Source organism: Anolis sagrei, chromosome 6, assembly GCF_037176765.1.
Source record: "Anolis sagrei isolate rAnoSag1 chromosome 6, rAnoSag1.mat, whole genome shotgun sequence".
Classification (NCBI taxonomy): domain Eukaryota; kingdom Metazoa; phylum Chordata; class Lepidosauria; order Squamata; family Dactyloidae; genus Anolis; species Anolis sagrei.
In genome coordinates this window covers 130,507,619-130,527,432 of record NC_090026.1, presented here as the reverse complement: position 1 = coordinate 130,527,432, position 19,814 = coordinate 130,507,619, and the positions used below count along the sequence as shown (strand labels likewise).

Below are 19,814 nucleotides of genomic sequence, written 5' to 3'. Positions count from 1 at the left end.
ACTTGGGTGGGGTGTCAACTTCGAGAAAAAATAAATGTAATTTTGCAATATTTATAGTTTAAATAAGAAAAATGTATATTCCATGCCGAGTTATGGAGTGAACAATGCTCAAACGTGCAGATGTTAAATTTGTAGAGCCTTTTACAAATTTAAGGATAGAATTAGATTGGCTCTTATAAGGTGTACTTCTCTGTATGCGGCCGCATGTGGCCACGTGTCATCAAAAATAGCCATGTGTGTCAGTGCTGTCACGCATGTCATAGGTTCACCATCACGGTCTTAGAGCAACCATAGCTAGGCAGGGGAGCTTGTGGAAAGAAGATAGTTTAATCCCATTATCTCATTGAGTTTTAAAGCTGGGATGTGGCTTCATTAGTATAATGTGTTCTATGCAACTGTTGGGTCTGAAAAGACTCTGAGCAACAGTGAACGGGTTCAAAAACAATCAACAATAATAAAATGATTGGAAGTAGTAAAGTTGCCCAAAATCTGGAAATGTCAACATTAATATAGTACAACACCATTTTCCTTAGTTTTGGTAGGCATAGATTGCTGCATGAAAACTATGGATGGAATTTAAATTCGGGTTGCTGTGAGTTTTCCGGGCTGTATGGCCATGTTCCAGAAGCATTCTCTCCTGACGTTTCACCCACACATCTGTGGCTGGCATCCTCAGAGGTTATGACCTCACAATCTTTGAGGATGCTTGTAATAATGGAAGCTGTAAGATAAAATATAACTTCTATATAAATAAAAAATGTAATGTTTGTTTGTGGGATTAACATAACTCAAAAACCAGTGGACCAATTGACACCAAATTTGGACACAAGACACCTATCAGGCCAATGAGTGACCATCACTCATAAAACCACTGGAAAACACAGCGGAAGGGATTTAAAAAGCCAAAAAATAAGAATACATTACAACACATGCACAAAACCACATATATACACATATACACAAATATATATACCCACAAAACATATACACAGACTGGGCCACAGCAACGCATGGCAGGAGACAGCTAGTATTACAATATAATGGTATAGTATAATATAGTAATATATAATACTAATATTGTATGACGCTAACAATATAATATATTGTATGTATGCTAATAATATAAAATATTGTATGTATATATATCTTGTAAGCCGCTCTGAATCCCCTTTGGGGTGAGAAGGGTGGCATATAAATGTCGTAAGTAAATAAATAATAATGCCTGCCATAGATGTGGGTGAAATGTCAGGAGAGAATGCTTCTGGAACATGGCCAGACAGCCTGGAAAACTCACAGCAACCAGCCATGAAAAACTTGGGCAACACATCAAATTTAAATTATTCTGCTTGTTGTTACCCTTTTGCTATGGCTGACTTACAGCAACATGATTTAGTCTTGTCAGTTTCTCCAAACTGGGGTTTACTGGGGAAGATCAACAACATGGCATGCTATAATATTCCTGATGTTTTTGAGATCCAGTCCTAACTACACAACATATATGTCCCTTTGCATTTTTTTTATGCCAGCAGCCATGATGGACATATTTTCCCACTGGAAATGTTGGTGCTCCTCACCTGCACCCTTCCATGATGGCACTGATAAATAAGTAGACTCACCCAGCAGATTTCCTGGATCTCTTTGTTCTCCTCCTTCTCCTCTTCCCCTTCTCCCTTCTCCTCCTCCTCCTTCTCCTCTTCCCCTTCCCCTTCTTCCCCTTCTTCTCCTTCTTCTCCTCCTCCTCCTTCTCCAATTCCCCTTCTCCCTTTCTCCTCCTTCTCCTTCTCCTCTTCCCCTTCTCCTCCTTCTCCTCTTCCCCTTCCCCTTCTTCTCCTTCTTCTCCTTCTTCTTCTCCTTCTCCTCCTCCTTCTCCTCCTTCTCCTCTTCCCCTTCTCCCTTTCTCCTCCTCCTCCTTCTCCTTCTCCCCTTCCCCTTCTTCTCCTTCTTCTCCTTCTCCTTCTCCTCTTCCCCTTCTCCCTTTCTCCTCCTCCTCCTCCTTCTCCTCTTCCCCTTCTCCTCCTTCTCCAATTCCCTTTCTCCTCCTTCTCCTCTTCCCCTTCTCCTTCTCCTCCTCCTCCTCCTCCTCATTATTATTATTATTATTATTATTATGAGTGTATGTCCTTTCGAAAACTGTTACAAGAGAAGATACTCAAAATTGATATTAGCCACATGAATAAGACTGAGAGCATTGACCCATGAATACTTATTAAATCATAAGAGCGTCCTTATTGGTGTTTCCAATTCTCTTTGCTCTCTCATTTGGGTGTAAGTTAGCAATCATTATTGACATTGGATCCTCATGGGTGCTCCTCCTCAGACGAAGGGAACAAAGAGACAAACTACTCCTTTACTATTTGATTGGTTCCAGATTTTCCTCTCTTTTCAGCAGTTTCACATTATAGACCAGGCTTGGGCAAACTTGGGCCCTCCAGGTGTTTTGGAGTTGAACTCCAAAACACCTGGAGGGCCCAAGTTTGCTCATGGTTGTTACAGACCGTGTTCTGTTTACCTAGTTTTTTTCTGTGGTTTGCAACCAGCAGACAAAAGGAGAGTTTTTCCTTCTGTCTCCAACAGACTACGCCATTGCTAAACCTGACCTTCTCTCGCGGATCGAGCAAGGCAAGCGTCCCTATGAGGAAGGGGAGGAAGAAGAGGCCTCCAAAGGGAGGGAGATTTCGGCAGAACCCAGCCCAGGTAAGAAGGCTGGACCAGAAAAGGTTGCTGAGTGGGTTTTGATAACTTTGGATTTTGTCACTCCTCACTGTGAGTCTTCTCTGTTTCCACCTTTTAAAAAATATTCCGAAGCTTGTCTTTTCCTGCGGAGATTTCTGCCAGGAATTCTGTTCCTTGGGGAAGCGAGCTTCATCTTGGGGTGGACTATTTTGTGAAGTCCACCAATCTCTAGTCTCTACTGTCTTAAAAAACCTCCTTCTCCTTTATGTCTCCCCAAACAGAAGCATTGGTTTTTAGACCAGGCCTGACCTCCCAGATGGAAGGGGTAGAAAGTGTACAAGTCGGTGAAGACCAAGAGAAAGCTGAAGCAAAACCCACCTCAAGTGACCTCAGTGTTGGTGAGTGGAGTATTATTGCAGTCTCCCTATTTTTTCTGTAGTATTTTTCCATTGTTATTGTTATGTGCTTACTGAAATGATTATTTTATGATTGTGTTTATACTTTTTTTTCCTATGTAATTTTGTTGATGTTGTTTTGATGTTATGCCTTGGTTTTTATTTTATTGCAATATGTTGTCTGGGTTTGGCCCCATGTAAGCCGCTCCGAGTCCCCACTGGGGAGATTATTATTATTTTAGTATTATTAACTTTATTTGTACCCCGCTAGCATCTCCCGAAGGACTTGATGCGGCTTACAAAGGCCAAGGCCTCAATAAAACAACAGCATAAACAAATACACAACTTAAAGCAAACCAAAACAATTTAAAGCAATAACAAATCAACAAAAAAAACACAAAAAAACAATACACCATAACACAATAAAACTAGGGCCGGGCCAAATGTGATGGGTACATATTAAAAAAGTGCTGTGTGTGACAGGTGGTATGTTGGATTTTAGGATAAGTGCAGTGTGCAGGCAATCTTAAAACTCAGATAAAGTGCTCCTGGGACATATTGCTGGAGTTTTCCTATTCTGGAAAGGCACATCGGAACAGCCAGGTCTTCAAGCTTTTCCTAAAGACTGCCAACGTAGGGGCAGAGATGGTGGCGGGGTATAAATAAAGTTTATTATTATTATTATTATTATTATTATTATTATTATTATTGTCCTTCACCATTTATAAAAATCTACTTTCTACAGGCAGTATCTGTTGGGCAAGTAGGCTTATTAACAAAACACCCTCCCCAGAGTAACTTACTAGCAGCAGCGTGACCCAGCACCAGGAGCCCAGAGAGACAAAAAGAACAGTAACACACAGACCAATGTTATCTCTCCCATAGGAGGCTTTTCTTTGTAGTAAAATAAAATGGTTGCACAATTTACAATAACAAGCTTTCCACAACACAAATAAAATCCTTTATACTTCCTCCTTTGCTTCCACGCTGGGCTTCTTTCTCATTTATTATTATTTGATGCATTTATTAACCGCCATTCTCAGCCCTTTAGGGCGACTCATGGCGGTGTACACACATATAAAAGACAATTTACAAGAGGCAATTACAACAACCTATAAACTACACAAACAATTACAAAACTACACTACATGCAGATAAACAGTTTCGCTCTCACAGAGCTTCTTCTCACATTGAAGCTTCACATAGCAGCCTTTATTCATGGTGGCCTTCAACTTGGGGCTTCTCTCACCGAGGCCTAGTAACACTGAGGCCTACCTCACACTGAGGACTTTCTCCCAGTGAGGCCCTCTCACACTGAGGGCTCTCTCAGACTGAGGACTTTTCTTCCACTGAGGCAAACTAATACTGAGGCCTTTTCACAGTCTGAGGACTTTTCTTTCTTAGGAGGCTTTTCTTTGTAGTAAAATAATACGGTTGCACAATTTACAATAACAAGCTTTCCACAACACAAATAAAATCCTTTATACTTCCTCCTTTGCTTCCACGCTGGGCTTCTTTCTCATGCAGATAAACAGTTTCGCTCTCACAGAGCTTCTTCTCACATTGAAGTTACACAGGAGCTTCACATAGCAGCCTTCATGCATGGTGGCCTTCAACTTGGGGCTTCTCTCACCAAGGCCTACTAACACTGAGGCCTACCTCACACTGAGGACTTTCTCCCAGTGAGGCCCTCTCACACTGAGGGCTCTCAGACTGAGGGCTTTTCTCCCACTGAGGCAAACTAATACTGAGGCCTTTTTACAGTCTGAGGACTTTTCTTTCTCAGGAGGCTTTTCTTTGTAGCAAAATAATACGGTTGCACTATTTACAATAACAAGGTTTCCACAACACAAATAAAGGACTTTATATTTCCTCCTTTGCTTCCACGCTGGGCTTCTTTCTCATGCAGATAAACAGCTTCACTCTCACAGAGCTTCTTCTCACATCGAAGTTACACAGGAGCCTCACACAGCAGCCTTCATGCACAATGGCCTTCAACTTGGGGCTTCTCTCACCGAGGCCTCCTAACACTGAGGCCTACCTCATACTGAAGACTTTCTCCCAGTGAAGCCCTCTCATGCTGAGGGCTCTCTCTCAGACTGAGGGCTTTTCTCCCACTGAGGCAAACTAATACTGGGGCCTTTTCACATTCTGAGGACTTTTCTTTCTTAGGAGGTTTTTCTTTGTAGTAAAATAATACGGTTGCACTATTTACAATAACAAGGTTTCCACAACACATATAAAAACCTTTATACTTCCTTCTTTGCTTCCATGCTGGGCTTCTTCCTCGTGCAGATAAACAGCTTTGCTCTCACAGAGCCTCTTCTCAGACCAAACTTAAACACCGGAGCTTTTTACACACAGCAGCCTTTATACTGGAGCTTTATACATGAGGCCTTCTCATACTGAGGCTTACCTCACAATCAGACCTACTAACAATGAGGCCTATTCTCCCACTGAGATGATTCTCACACAGAGAGGCTTCTCTCAGACTGTGGAGTTAGTAAACAACAGGCACGCCTGCTTATATTGAGCCGCAGCTTCTCTGAGTCACTGCATCCATTTAACCCTTTCAGTCCTTGGCTCACACTTTTGTAACCCAAAACACCTAGTTAAATTTTAATATTTCTGACAGTATCACTTACGGAAACCAATTGGAAAATAATCTTGTCTGGTTTCTTTTCCAGTTAGTGTTGGGATTTTTTAAAATAAAAATATATGGGAAAGCAATTTTGGTTTCTAATAGGGAAACCCCAGCAATGGGCTGAAATGAGATGATAGGTTTTCATTTATTTTGACATGAAATATTTGTTTTTTATTTATTTCAAACATTTTTACCCCGCCTTTCTCAACCCCTGGGGGGACTCAGGGTGGCTAAAATTACAAGATACGTTGTGGCTAAAATTAAAAGTGTAGTTAAAATTAGAAGCCTTTCCTTACTACACTGTTGTGTAATTTCACTACTTTGGTTCCGTCCTGTGGAATCCTGGGATTTGCTAATGGAGGCAGCATTTAAAATCCCCAGCCAGCTCTAGTGCCGTGCATCCCCTAAACTACATCCAGAAGGCCATCGGGATCCATAGATACCAAACTCTCAGGACGTTCAAGTCCCATTATGTATAACAATGTAATAAAAGGAAACCTCTAATATAAAATGGCAAAACTAAGGTTTGTTTGGGGGGGGGGGTTATTTTAAAATATAATTCTGAGGCATGTATATTTGAATCCGTGGATGTGGAAGACAGATGGTACACTACAACAACAACAACAACAAAACTTTATTTGTATACCGCTCTATCTCCCTGAGGGGACTCAGAGCGATTTCCAAGTAAACATAAACAGTACATACAAGAAAGAAACGGCATAAACATAAAATTTACAAGACAATCTAAGCATTAAAACCACAATAGCACATATATTTAAAATAATCAGGTCTGATCAAGGCAGTTTAAAAGGCCGGGCCGGGCTACTGCGATTTTAGAGGGCCCGGGAAATTACGAAGAGTCTATGGCTGTACATTTCCAGGGCCTCACAGAAGAGAGTGACCTGGGTAATAGGTAGAAGATATGGCCAATTTCAACAGTATCTGGGGCAGAGCTAGAACTAGTTGTTCTCAAAGGTTTGTTTAAACCACCAGGTCTTCAGGCTCTTACGAAAGGAGGGGAGAGATGGGGCCTGTCTTATTTCTGTAGGAAAGGTGTTCCAGAGGCAAGGAGCCACCACCGAGAAGGCCCTCTCTCTCATCCCCACCAACCATGCTTGTGACGGTGGTGGGAGCAAAAGGAGGGCCTCCCTGGAATATCTTAAAGTTCGCGCCGCTTCACAGAGGGAGATGGGATTGCAAAGATAGGCGGACCCAAATGGAAATCCTTGTGCTATAACCATGAAGTGTGAAGGGGCCCCAGCAGTGAGAAACCTGTGGTCCTCGGGATATTCCTGGACTGCCACTCGCGTCATCCCCGACAGTTGATCATGCAGGCTGGTGTTAATAGAAGTTGGAGTTCTTGTTGCTTACAGAGGAGTCCTGGTTTGCGTAATTGCTTTGAGATGGTGGGGAATGGACTCTCTTGGAATCTGGTTTTAGTCTTCTGGTGCTGCAGTCTCAGAAAGGGCCTGCCAAGCCTCCTGGCTCCCCAATTCATGCCATAATCTGGGATTAGGTCAGTTCCCTAAAGGGCTTGACAGAATATATGCCAGGTAAACCCTGCTGGGGTCTCCTTACCGCAGTTGAGTGCCAGAGGCTACTTACAGAAAGGTAGGGAAGAGTTGTTCCCAAAGTCAAGCTGCCCCCTAATTCCTTTTCTGTTGGACAGACTACGGGCTTGCGGCTTCCTCTTTCGGCTCCCAAATAAAGCGGGATGAAGACGCGAACCCCGAAGGCCCAGAGGTCTCTGAAGGAGGTGAACTGCACGCCAAGCCGAATACGGGTGAGTTAACGTGTCTGGCTCTTGGGTGCAAGAAGATAGGGCTGCTCTGGAGCCTCTTGGGTTGGTGGTTGGACAAAGCCGCCACCTCACCTTCCTCTTTGTTCACTGTTTGAAGGCTGTCTCTTCTTCCTACTATTCATATTCCTGCATATGGGATGTGAGTTCCCTCCCAATCCCCTTCCTAAATGTGAGCCATCAGACCCCAGATCTGGCACAGACTCTATTCCTTGTGTTGTGTTCTTGTGCCTGGGGTTAGACCAGGCATGCATAAGTTTGGACTCTCTAGGTGTTTTGGACTTCAACTCCCACCATTCCTAACAGCCTCAGGCCCCTTCCTTTTCTCCCTCAGCCGCTTAGGTCTCTTCTTTCTTTGCTTCCACGCTGGGCTTCTTATGCACATAAACAGCTTTGCTCTCACAGAGCCTCTTCTCATACTGAAGTTACACAGGAGCTTTTTGCACGCAGCAGCCTTCACACACCATGGCCTTCAACCTGGGGCTTCTCTCACCGAAGCTTCTCACACCAGGGCTATTCACATCGAGGCCTGCCTCACACTGATGACTTTCTCCCACTGAGGCTCTCTCACACTGAGGACTCTTCTCCCACTGAGGCAAACTAATACTGAGGCCTTTTCACAGACTGAGGCCTCTTCATACTGAGGGCAACAAACACTGAGGCGAACTAAGCTACAGGCACACCTGCTTATACAGAAATGCAGCTTTTGCTGAGTCATTGCAACCATTTAACCCTTTCAGTGCTTGATTCACATATTTGTAATTAAAAAATACCTAGTTATTTTTTAAGATTTCTGACAAAACTCACCAAAGAGCTTGAGGAGAAACCCATGTGTGAGAAGTGCTCCAGTGATGTCTTTGTGCCTTTCAGGCACATCTCTAGCTTGAATCTTCTTGTTCTGGATTTCACGCACCTTTCCTGTGCTCAGGATCAGCTGCCGTCTTCTGGATTGCTCCCCTTTGTTCCTTTCATCACAATACATCCTACTTGTAAGACCTGTACTGATAATTTAGCAAACCCATTGCTGACAGTGCTCTTGTAATCTCCCAGTAATGAGGCTGCTTTCCAGGTGACCAGTTCATGTTTTGTGTGCAGGCAGAAGTATATACACCATGACATCCTCGTCAAGGAGTTACAACCAGAGTGGAGTTGCCTATAAATTCTTGTAAAAATTGGGCAAGGTTTTTTTGACAAAGGGAAACCTTTGGGGAAGGAGTCAGGTAGCTTGTTGCTGAGGGAATGGACATTGTACTTTGAACCATCTGCTATGGTCTAAGTGAACAAATCCTTGGAAAAGCCAGATTGCTTTTGGTGGGAAGGGTAAGGATCTGTAAGATGCACTGATTCCCCTCAATGTTGTTTTTCTAGTCCCATGTCAATTTATTTATTTATGATATTTGTATGCCGCCTTTCTCACCCCGAAGGGGACTCAGAGTGGCTTACAAGGTATATATTACATACAATATATTATATTATTAGCATAGTACAATATCAGCATTAAACATTGCTATGTTGCACCATACCGCTATATCGTAATATTATTAATAATATTACGTGTAATATAAATATATAATTATAATATCATATTATTATTTATTTATTTTTGTCGTGTCAGGAGTGACTTGAGAAACTGCAAGTTGCTTCTGGTGTGAGAGAATTGGCCGTCTGCAAGGACGTTGCCCAGGGGACGCCAGGATGATTCCATGTTTTTATCATCCTTGTGGGAGGCTTCTCTCATGTCCCCACATGAGGAGCTGGAGCTGATAGAGGGAGCTCATCCACCTCTCCCCGGATTTGAACCTGTGACCTGTTGGTCTTCAGTCCTGCTGACACAGGGGTTTAACCCACTGTGTCACCGGGGGGCTCCAATATCATGTTATTATTATATTGCATTACATTATAATATTATAAATATTATATTTATACACTTATATTATATTATAGTATAGTATATTATAGTATATTATATTATATTGTTAGAATAGCACAGGAGACAAGGTGGAACTGTCCCCTGGCCCCCTCCCCTTCACTCTGGCCCAGAGCGGAAACTGATGCTGGGGGGAGGGGTCTCCAGCTGATGATATATCCAGGAGACAAGGTGGAACTGTCCCCTGGCCTCCCATCCCTTCACTCTTGCCCAGTTCGTGATGGGGGGGGAGGGGTCTCCAGCTGATGATATATCCAGGAGACAAGATGGAACTGTCCCCTGGCCTCCCATCCCTTCACTCTTGCCCAGTTCGTGATGGGGGGGGGGGGGGCTCCAGCTGATGATATATCCAGGAGACAAGATGGAACTGTCCCCTGGCCTCCCATCCCTTCACTCTTGCCCAGTTCGTGATGGGGGGGGGGGGGTTGATGATATATCCAGGAGACAAGATGGAACTGTCTCTTGGCCTCCCATCTCTTCATTCTGGCCCAGAGTGACAGTGGGTGATGGAGGGAGGGGTCTCCAGCTGATGATATATCCAGGAGACAAATGTGGTTGCGTGATTTGTCTTAGGTCACCAGATTTGCTTCTGGTTAAGCAAGAGCTTGGAAGAATCTAGATACCTTGAATCAAGGGCCAGTACTCTACTTCTGGATGATCCTAGAGATCCATTGAGTGGGCCAGTCCAATTGCAGGCCATAGAATCATAGAGTTGGAAGAGACCTCAAGGGCCATCCAGTCCAACCCAGTTCTGCTGTGCAGAGTTCCTCTGCCCATTACAGCAGGTTCTAGGCCAAGAAGGGTTGAGATGTTGTCTGCTTGTAGTCCTATCCTGTGATCCCTGAGCTCTTAAGGGTAGCCTCCAATCATGTTTATGTATAGTTGTTAAAAGAACCAGGGTTGTAAATGTAAAGTGACAAGTGGTCAATAAGATATGAGTGGCCTCATTCTGCTGAGCTGAGGCTCCCAATACTGCCTCCAGCTGCCAGAAGGTGATACGTGTTGCATGTCTATCTTGTTTGGCCAGCAAAGGCCTAATCCCTGGGAAAAGGGAGAAGGTGCTCCTGAGAGTTGGAAGCTCATCGTGTTTTTGTAGCGGATGAAATCCCAAGGCATGGTGTTGCCAGTGCAGAGCTGGGTGATGCTGGGGTCACCCCTTGGCCTCCCTTTCAAGGAACACAGAGACTCAGAGAGGCTCCCAAACACAGAGAGGGCGAAAAGCTGGTTTAGAGCCCACGTGGACAAAGAAATGAGCTGGGAAGAGAAGCAGAGCTGGCTGGCGAGACTGAGAGGAGACGCTGGGAGAGCATCACACAGCACCAGAGCCCTTCATGTAAGACCACAGCGACTGCCGCTTCCCTCTTCTGACTTTTTTCTTGCTCTCATTGTTTCTGGCACCCCAATCAGTTGTAAATGTTCCCGGAAAGATGTACTTTATTGAGGGTGGAAGGCTGGGACATCTTCTGATGTAAAGGTATAATAACTGCGAGTGGAGGCCCAGGAAGGGCTCAGGGAACAAGGCTGCAACACGGATGAAAAAAGGCTCTTTTCCTATATGTTATTGAGAAAACAAGTGCTTTGTAACTCTAGCCTGTAAAATGCTCATTAAAGGTGTGATGGGAGACCTTGTGTGGCAGTTTTGTCAGGGTAAATTATCTGCAAGAATGTGTAGCTTATTAGTGGGGTTCCTTATACTCCCCTATGAACAAACTTTGTTATTTAAAATCAAGATACATGTGGTTTGTAGTGGGTTATACTGTGCTATACTGGGTCCATAACCTTTGTTGGGTGATTGGGCTTAATAACAAAAGACCCTCCTTATAAACGCACACCGGAGTAACTTAGCAGCAGCAGCGCGACCCAACACCAGTAGCCCAAAGTGAAAAAAAGAACAAAGACACACAGACCAATGTTATCTCTTCCACCGGAGGCTTTTCTTTGTAGTAAAATAATATGGTTGCACTTTTTACAAGAACTTGGTTTCAAGCGCGGTTGGCAGGGACACGAGAGAGGGCCTTCTCAGTGGTGGCCCCCTGCCCCTGGAACGCCCTTCCAAGGGAAATAAGACAGGCCCCATCCCTCCCCTCCTTTCGTAAGAGCTTGAAGACCTGGTGTTTTCAACAAGCTTTTGAAAATGGCCAGTTCTAACTCAGCCCTATACATTGTCGAATACGGCCTTATTCTTCTTACCAATTACCCAGATCACTTCCTCTAGTCAGCCCTGGAATGAACAGCCACAGACCTGTACCTAATATTATTGTTGTCTGCCATAGCATTATATTTAATTCCCGGGGCCCCTAGAATTTTTGGACTTGCACCAATCTTGGCCCGGCCTTTTAAATTTTTTAAATTGCCTTGAACAGGCAGGATTATTTTTAATATATGTGTGTTATGGCGACAATTTTTATGCATATTTTGTTTTGTTAATCTTATGGTTAAGTTGTTTTTACTTTGTATGTTCTGTGATTTTTATCTGGGAACCGCTCTGAGTCCCCTTGGGGAGAAAGAACGGTATATAAATCAAGTATTATTATTATTATTATTATTATTATTATTATTATTATTATTATTACAGTTAAACAGATATATAGTCACTTTACACACAGCAGCCGTCACACTAGAGCTTTCTCACACGAGGCCTCTCTCACACAGAGGTTTATCTCACACAGAGGTTTACCTCATACTCAGGACGACATCAGCTTAACAGACTTCGGCCTACTAACTCTTTCAGTGCTTGAGTCACACTTTTGTAATCAAAAATACCCAGTTATTATTATTATTATTATTTCTGACAAGGTTGGTATTCTTTATTTGTGGAGTCTCACAGCCAGTATGTTCCTTACACTTCTTTGGACATGCGGAACATTGCTTGGTGCCCAGTGCAGGAAACGTAGGGCATAGTGGGCTGTGTTGATCAGAGCTGCCTTCTCAGCCTGGTACACAAGGTAGCATTTACTCACAGCTTGTGCTTAATGATGCAGGGCATCTCCTTTTTTATAGTAAGTCAAAAACCTTAATGATGTGTGACATTATATAAGACTTTGACCACATTTTATAAGTTCTAAAAGTAGCAAAAAGATATTTATATTGCTAACATGAGACTGTGGGGTGAGAAGAAGAAAAAAACCTCAATGTAGACTTGCTACAGATGCACCACACTGCTTTAGGTTGGCATGTGGAATTAGTAGATATAGACATTACTTTAAATTATTTCAGTGCTTTTGCTATGTTGACTAATGGGTTGGCATGCTTAACGACCCCGCCACACACACACGCACACCTTAAATAACTTGATATTTCCTAAAACTGTGGCAGTAGCTTAGAACAATTTTCAGAGATGTAAACCACTGAAGGCCGTATGCTCAAAAGCTCAATATGTAATGGAAAGCATTGCAGAATCAGGCCAATGAAGGGTATCTCCTTAAGGTGAGGGGAAATGTCCTCGTGATTAAAAAACAATAAAAAAATGGAAGTGGGCTCCTGGCTAAGGCCCTCCGGCTCTTGCGACCTCATGGTTTAATAATAATAATAATAATAATAACACTTTATTTATACCCCGCTACCATCTCCCCAAGGGACTTGGTGCGGCTTACATGAGGCCGAGCCCAAATACAACAATACAAGCAATAATAACAACAATACAAGCAATTAAAATAGAAAACATAGACAATGAAATATGCAACAATTAACAATAAGACAACACACACAATTAAAAACTGTGGGAAGGCCAAATGTAAAGTTAAAATTGGAAATGATGCTGGGACATGGGTGAAAAGGTGAAAGTGGCGTTTGTGGAAAACGTACAAGCAGACCTAATATGTAAAGTGCTTTGGAGGACAAAGTGCTATGGGATCATTACTCTGGGAAGGCACACTGGAACAACCACGTCTTCAAACTCCTCCTAAAGACTGCCAGAGTTGGGACCTACCTGATGTCCTTAGGGAGTGAGTTCCAGAGTCGAGGGGCCACCACCGAAAAGGCCCTTTCTCTCGTCCCCACCAATCGCACCTGCGATGAAGGTGGGATCGAGAGCAGGGCCTCTCCAGATGATCGACGAGATCGTGTGGGTTCGTATACAGAGATGTGGTCACGCAGGTAGGCAGGTCCCAAACCGTTCAGGGCTTTGTAGGTAAGAACCTGCACCTTGAATTGGGTCCGGAAAATGAATGGCAACCAGTGGAGCTGGTTTGACACCTGGAAAGCAAAGAATGCAAGTGGGCTTTCGACATGCAGCCCCCTATATCAAAGTTAGTACCTATATGACTCAAGAAGAAAATGTGTGTGAACAAGACATGCAAATAGGAAACCGAGGCTGTAAAACACAACTTTTATGACTCATTGTTGCCATCCCAACTTGGATGGAGTGGGGAGGGGAAGGGGAGCATTTGGGCATGGTTAAGGTTTGTTTTTCTTCCCTTTTCCTGGCTTGGTTAGGCTGTTTAGAATGCTTGCTTTGGAGGAGCACACACCGACTCCGTTTTCTTTGCATCCACCAGATGACGACGGGCTTGCCTTCAAAGCGGAGGTCCTCCAGGCTCAGAGAGCTCTGTGCGAAAGCTTGGGACTGCAGTGCACGGACGAGGCCCTCCTCCACGCACCCGAACCAGGAGCTCCTCTGGGGAGCAGCCAGTACGACACTCCTCCAACGCACCACCAGCAAAGGCTTTCGGACGGCCACGGGGAGGAGGCTGTCCTGGGAGAAGGAGGAGGAGGCAACAGTGGCAGCCCTTTGCAGGCTTACCAGCGCAACCGCTCGGCCGAGAAACACTTTGCATGCCCTGAATGTGGGAAGAGCTTCCGGCTTCAGAAGAGCCTCTTGAGTCACCAACAGAACCATGCTGCAGGAGGAGGAGGAAGCGGAGGAGGCAGGCCGCCATGTGAGAAGAGCTTCACCTACAAGCAGCAGTTCACTCTCCACCAACGCATCCACACCGGCGGAGGCGCCTACACATCGGTAGCCTGCGCGGAGACCTTCAAGCAGAGCCACAACCTGAAGGCCCTTCCCAGGGGCCTTCCGTCGGGAGACAAACCCTACGGCGGCACCGCCAAGTGCGTGAAGACCTTCAACCTCAAATCGTCCTACCGGCAGCACGGGAAGGGTCACGGGCGCGAGAGGCCGTACAAGTGCAGCCGCTGCCCGGAGAGCTTCTCCCAGAAGAAGGGCCTGGTCACCCACCAGAGACTGCACTCAGGGCGGGGAGGAAGCTCCCTGGCTTGCCTGTATTGTGGGAAGCACTTCAGCCACCCCTCCGACCTGGTCAGGCACCAGCGCATCCACACCGGGGAACGACCCTACCGCTGCGCCGAGTGCGACAAAGGCTTCACGCAGAAGCAGCACCTCCTCCAGCATCAGAAGATCCACCTGCGGGAGCAGAACCGACTGATGGGCACCGCTGTCAGGGAGGCTCTCCTGGATGCCATCTTCATTTAGACCCACTCAAGCCCAGGCATGGGCAAGCTTGGACCCTCCCTCCAGGTGTTTTGGACTTCAACTCCCACAATTCCTAACAGCCGCTAGGCTGTTAGGAATTGTGGGAGTTGAAGTCCAAAACACCTGGAGGGAGGGCCCAAGCTTGCAAAGAACAGAGTTTGGGAAACTTTGGACCTTCCCTTGTTCTGCCCAAACTTGCTTCCTCCTTCGCTGTGGGGATGGAACCGAGGCAAATACAAACCTAGACTCTTACCTCATAAATGGACCCTTGGGGCCTGCAATTTAGAGGGTCCTGGAGACTTTGGTACTTGATAGCCATTTGAGCTTTCCTTTCCTCTCTTTAAAGGGTGTCTAGAGCGTGTTCAGAGTTGCTAAAACAATGAGGTGTGGGTAGTGGCAAGCTGCTTCTGGGAGTGTCTTTTTTTCCCTGTCTTGTTTGGAGTGTCACGGTCCTTTCGCTGTCCTTTTCCCCGACGTCGTCCCCGTTAACAGAAGGTTCTTTCGCTTCAGAAACAACTCAAGGCAGATGGCTGTTGGTCCAGAGGTGGTGCACCCTCTCACCTTTCTGTAAACACAGATTTGTCAAAACAAAACACTTTTATATTTTATTTTCTGGATTATTACTATTATTATTATTATTATTTTTGTTCTGTGGAAACTGAAAAATAAACTAGAGATGTGGAAAAATAAATAGTTTGTGTGTGCCAGCTACTTTTCCTGTGGGAGGAGAACTTTCCAGGGAGTTGTGTATGTGTGTGCGTGAAACCTTCTGTTTGTAAAGTTGCTAGGAAAAGCTATGGTATTGTCGAAGGCTTTCATGGCCGGAATCACTGGGTTGTTGTAAGTTTTTTTGGGCTATAGGACCATGTCTGCTTTGGTTAGACCACACCTGGAATACTGTGTCCAATTCTGGGCACCACAATTCAAGAGAGATATTGACAAGCTGGAATGTGTCCAGAGGAGGGCGACTAAAATGATCAAGGGTCTGGAGAACAAGCCCTATGAGGAGCGGCTTAGGGAACTGGGCATGTTTAGCCTGAAGAAGAGAAGGCTGAGAGGAGATATGATAGCCATGTATAAATATGTGAGAGGAAGCCACAGGGAGGAGGGAGCAAGCTTGTTTTCTGCTTCCTTGGAGACTAGGACGCAAGGGAACAATGGCTTCAAACTACAAGAGAGGAGATTCCATCTGAACATTAGGAAGAACTTCCTGACTGTGAGAGCCGTTCAGCAGTGGAACTCTCTGCCCCGGAGTGTGGTGGAGGCTCCTTCTTTGGAAGCTTTTAAGCAGAGGCTGGATGGCCATCTGTCAGGGGTGCTTTGAATGCAATAGTCCTGCTTCTTGGCAGAATGGGGTTGGACTGGATGGCCCATGAGGTCTCTTCCAACTCTTTGATTCTATGATTCTATGGTTCTATGTTCTAGAGCAGTGTTTCTCAACCTGGGGGTCGGGACCCCTGGGGGGGGTCATGAGGAGGTTTCAGAGGGGTCGCCAAAAATGATCAGAAAACACATATTTCTGATAGTCTTAGGAACCCTTTTGGCAGAGAAGGCTGAAGATCTCTCTGCCTGTCCTCATCCTTGTTTCTGCCCCTTTTGGTGAATGACAACTCCCAGAATTCACCAGTATTTAATGTTGACCATGTTGATAGTGTGCCAAGTTTGGTGCAGATCCATTTTGGGATTGGTTCAGAGTGCTATTTGATTATAGGTGAACTATAAATCCCAGCAACTACAACTCCCAAGTGTCAAGGTCTATTTTCCCCAAACTCCACTAGTGTTCACATTTGGGCATATTGAGTATTCGTGCCAAGTTTGGTCCAGATCCATCACTGTTTGCAGTCCACAGTGATCTCTGGATGTAGGTGAACTACAACTCCCAAACTCAAGGTCAATGCCCAACAAGCCCTTCCAGTACTTTCTCTTGGTCTTGAGAGTTCTGTGTGCCAAATTTGGCTTGATTCTTTTGTTGGTGGAGTTCAGAATGCTCTTTGATTATAGGTTAACTATAAATCCCAGCAACGACAACTCCCAAATGACAAAATGAATCCCCCCCAACCTCACCAGTTTTCAAATTTGGGCATATTGGCTATTTGTATCAAATTTGGTCCAGTGAATGAGAATACATCCTGCATATCAGATATTTACATTATGATTCATAACAGTAATGTTATGGTTGGGGGTCACCAACACATGAGGAACTGCATTAAGGGGTCATGGCATTAGGAAGGTTGAGAAACACTGTTCTAGAGGCATTCTCTCCTGACGTTTCGCCTGCATCTATAGTAAGCATCCTCAGCAGTTGTGAGGTCCTCACAACCTCACCTCTGAGGATGCTTGCCATAGATGCAGGGGAAACGTCAGGAGAGAATGCCTCTAGAACATGGCCATATAGCCTGAAAAAAACTACAACCCAAAAACTATGGTACTCAATATTAAAATGCTCAAGCACTGAACTGTACAGAGCATTTTTTTTAATATTTGTTTATTTGCTCTTAGAGGAGCTGATGGGAAAGAATGTGGTGATACATAGAAACAATACAAACATTAAACGAATAGACAGACAAGTGACTAGATACACACTACAACACTACAAGGACAACAACATGACAACAGCAACATCTATACCAACACCAATATGTATTCCCCAAGTGCCTTTAAAATACTTCCAGGAGTTACTGGGCAGATTAACGGGAAGTGAACAATGCTTTAGTCATGGCTTAAACCCCTGTGCCCTTTGCTATCTGCTCTGGTCATAGTGTCCTCGCCGGTTTCATATTGTTAAACCTTCAAGTTTCTTCATTATACGATATTGATATAAATTTCCTTATACAGCCCTTTTATGTATTCCAAAAAGTTTCCCCAATTCGTTTTAGGTGGTTTTACTATACTCTGCGATATTTTTTGGGTTAGAATGTCCATATTCATGATATCCCATATCTTTAGCAACCATTGCTCCACTGTGGGGGTTTCCTTAGATTTCCAGATTCTGGCTGCCACTATTCTTGCTGCTGTGGTGAAATAAAAGAACAGTTTTTCCGAATTCTTATCTTTAATGGAGTCTGTAATTCCTAGTAACATTACCTCCGGTTTGAGTTCTAATTTTTCCTGTAATATTGTTGTTGTTGTTCATTCGTTCAGTCGTCTCCGACTCCTCGTGACCTCATGGACCAGCCCACGCCAGAGCTCCCTGTCAGCTGTTACCACCCCCAGCTCCCTCAAGGTCAGTCCAGTCACTTCAAGGATGCCATCCATCCATCTTGCTCTTGGTCGGCCCCTCTTCCTTTTGCCTTCCACTTTCCCCAGCATAATTGTCTTCTCTAGGCTTTCCTGTCTCCTCATGATGTGGCCAAAGTACTTCAACTTTGTCTCCAGTATCTTTCCCTCCAGTGAGCAGTCGGGCTTTATTTCCTGGAGGATGGACTGGTTGGATCTTCTCGCAGTCCAAGGCACTCTCAGCACTTTCCTCCAACACTACAGCTCAAAAGCATCGATCTTCCTTCGCTCAGCCTTCCCTAAGGTCCAGCTCTCCCATCCGTAGGTGACTACAGGGAATACCATGGCTTTGACTAGGCGGATCTTTGTTGCCAGTCTGATGTCTCCACTCTTTACTATTTTATCGAGACTGGACATTGCTCTCCTCCCAAGAAGTAAGCGTCTTCTGATTTCCTGGCCACAGTCTGCATCTGCAGTAATCTTTGCACCTAGAAATACAAAGTCTGTCACGGCCTCCACGGTTTCTCCCTCTATTTTCCAGTTGTCAATCATTCTTGTTGCCATAATCTTGGTTTTTTTGACGTTTAGCTGCAACCCGGCTTTTGCACTTTCTTCTTTCACCTTGATTAGAAGGCTCCTCAGCTCCTCCTCGCTTTCGGCCATCAGAGTGGTGTCATCTGCATATCTGAGGTTGTTAATGTTTCTTCCAGCAATTTTCACCCCAGCTTTGCATTCATCCAGGCCCGCACATCGCATGATGTGTTCTGCATACAAGTTAAAAAGGTTGGGTGAGAGGATGCAGCCTTGCCGTACGCCTTTCCCAATCTTGAACCAGTCTGTTGTTCCGTGGTCAGTTCTTACTGTTGCTACTTGGTCCTTGTACAGATTCCTCAGGAGAGAGGGAAGGGGGCTTGGTATGCCCATCCCACCAAGAACTTGCCACAATTTATTATGATCCACGCAGTCAAAGGCTTTAGAATAGTCAATAAAGCAGAAATAGATGTTTTTCTGAAACTCCCTGCCTTTCTCCATTATCCAGCGGATATTGGCAATCTGGTCTCTCGTTCCTCTGCCTTTTCTAAACCCAGCTTGAACATCTGGCAACTCTCGTTCCATGTATTGCTGGAGTCTTCCTTGCAGGATCTTGAGCATTACCTTACTGGCATGAGAAATAAGGGCCACTGTACGGAAGTTGGAGCAGTCTTTCGCATTTCCCTTTTTTGGTATGGGGATATAAGTTGATTTTTTCCAGTCTGATGGCCATTCTTGTGTTTTCCATATTTGCTGGCAAATGGCATGCATCACCTTGACAGCATCATCTTTTAAGATTTTAAACAGTTCAGCTGGGATCCCGTCGTCTCCTGCTGCCTTGTTGTTAGCAATGCTTCTTAAGGCCCATTCAACCTCACTCCTCAGGATATCTGGTTCTAATTCATTCACCACACCGTCATAACTATCCTCAATATTATTATCCTTCCTATACAGATCTTCTGTATAGTCTCGCCACCTTCTCTTGATCTCTTCAGCTTCTGTTAGGTCCCTGCCATCTTTGTTTCTTATCACACCAATTTTTGCCTGAAATTTACCTCCAATGTTTCTAATTTTCTGGAAGAGGTCTCTTGTCCTTCCTATTCTGTTGTCTTCTTCCACTTCCATGCATTGCTTATTTAAAAATAGTTCCTTATCTCTCCTGGCTAACCTCTGGAATTGCGCATTTAACTGGGCATATC

The 19,814-nt window shown here is 44.6% G+C and overlaps 1 protein-coding gene across 3 annotated transcripts in view; it reads left to right on the top strand.

The window, feature by feature from the left end:
- Nucleotides 1–19,814, top strand: part of LOC132779056 (zinc finger protein 777-like) — a 55,471-nt gene that overhangs the window by 22,328 nt on the left and 13,329 nt on the right. For 2 of the 3 annotated variants that reach the window (XM_067470418.1, XM_067470417.1), the window contains exons 5-7: nt 2,575–2,694; nt 2,955–3,071; nt 7,382–7,495. In XM_067470418.1, coding sequence (XP_067326519.1) covers nt 2,575–2,694; nt 2,955–3,071; nt 7,382–7,495 — 351 coding nt within the window. Of the gene's footprint in view, nt 1–2,574; nt 2,695–2,954; nt 3,072–7,381; nt 7,496–13,933; nt 15,560–19,814 lie in introns of those variants that run through there. The other variant, XM_067470419.1, reaches the window with a different exon arrangement.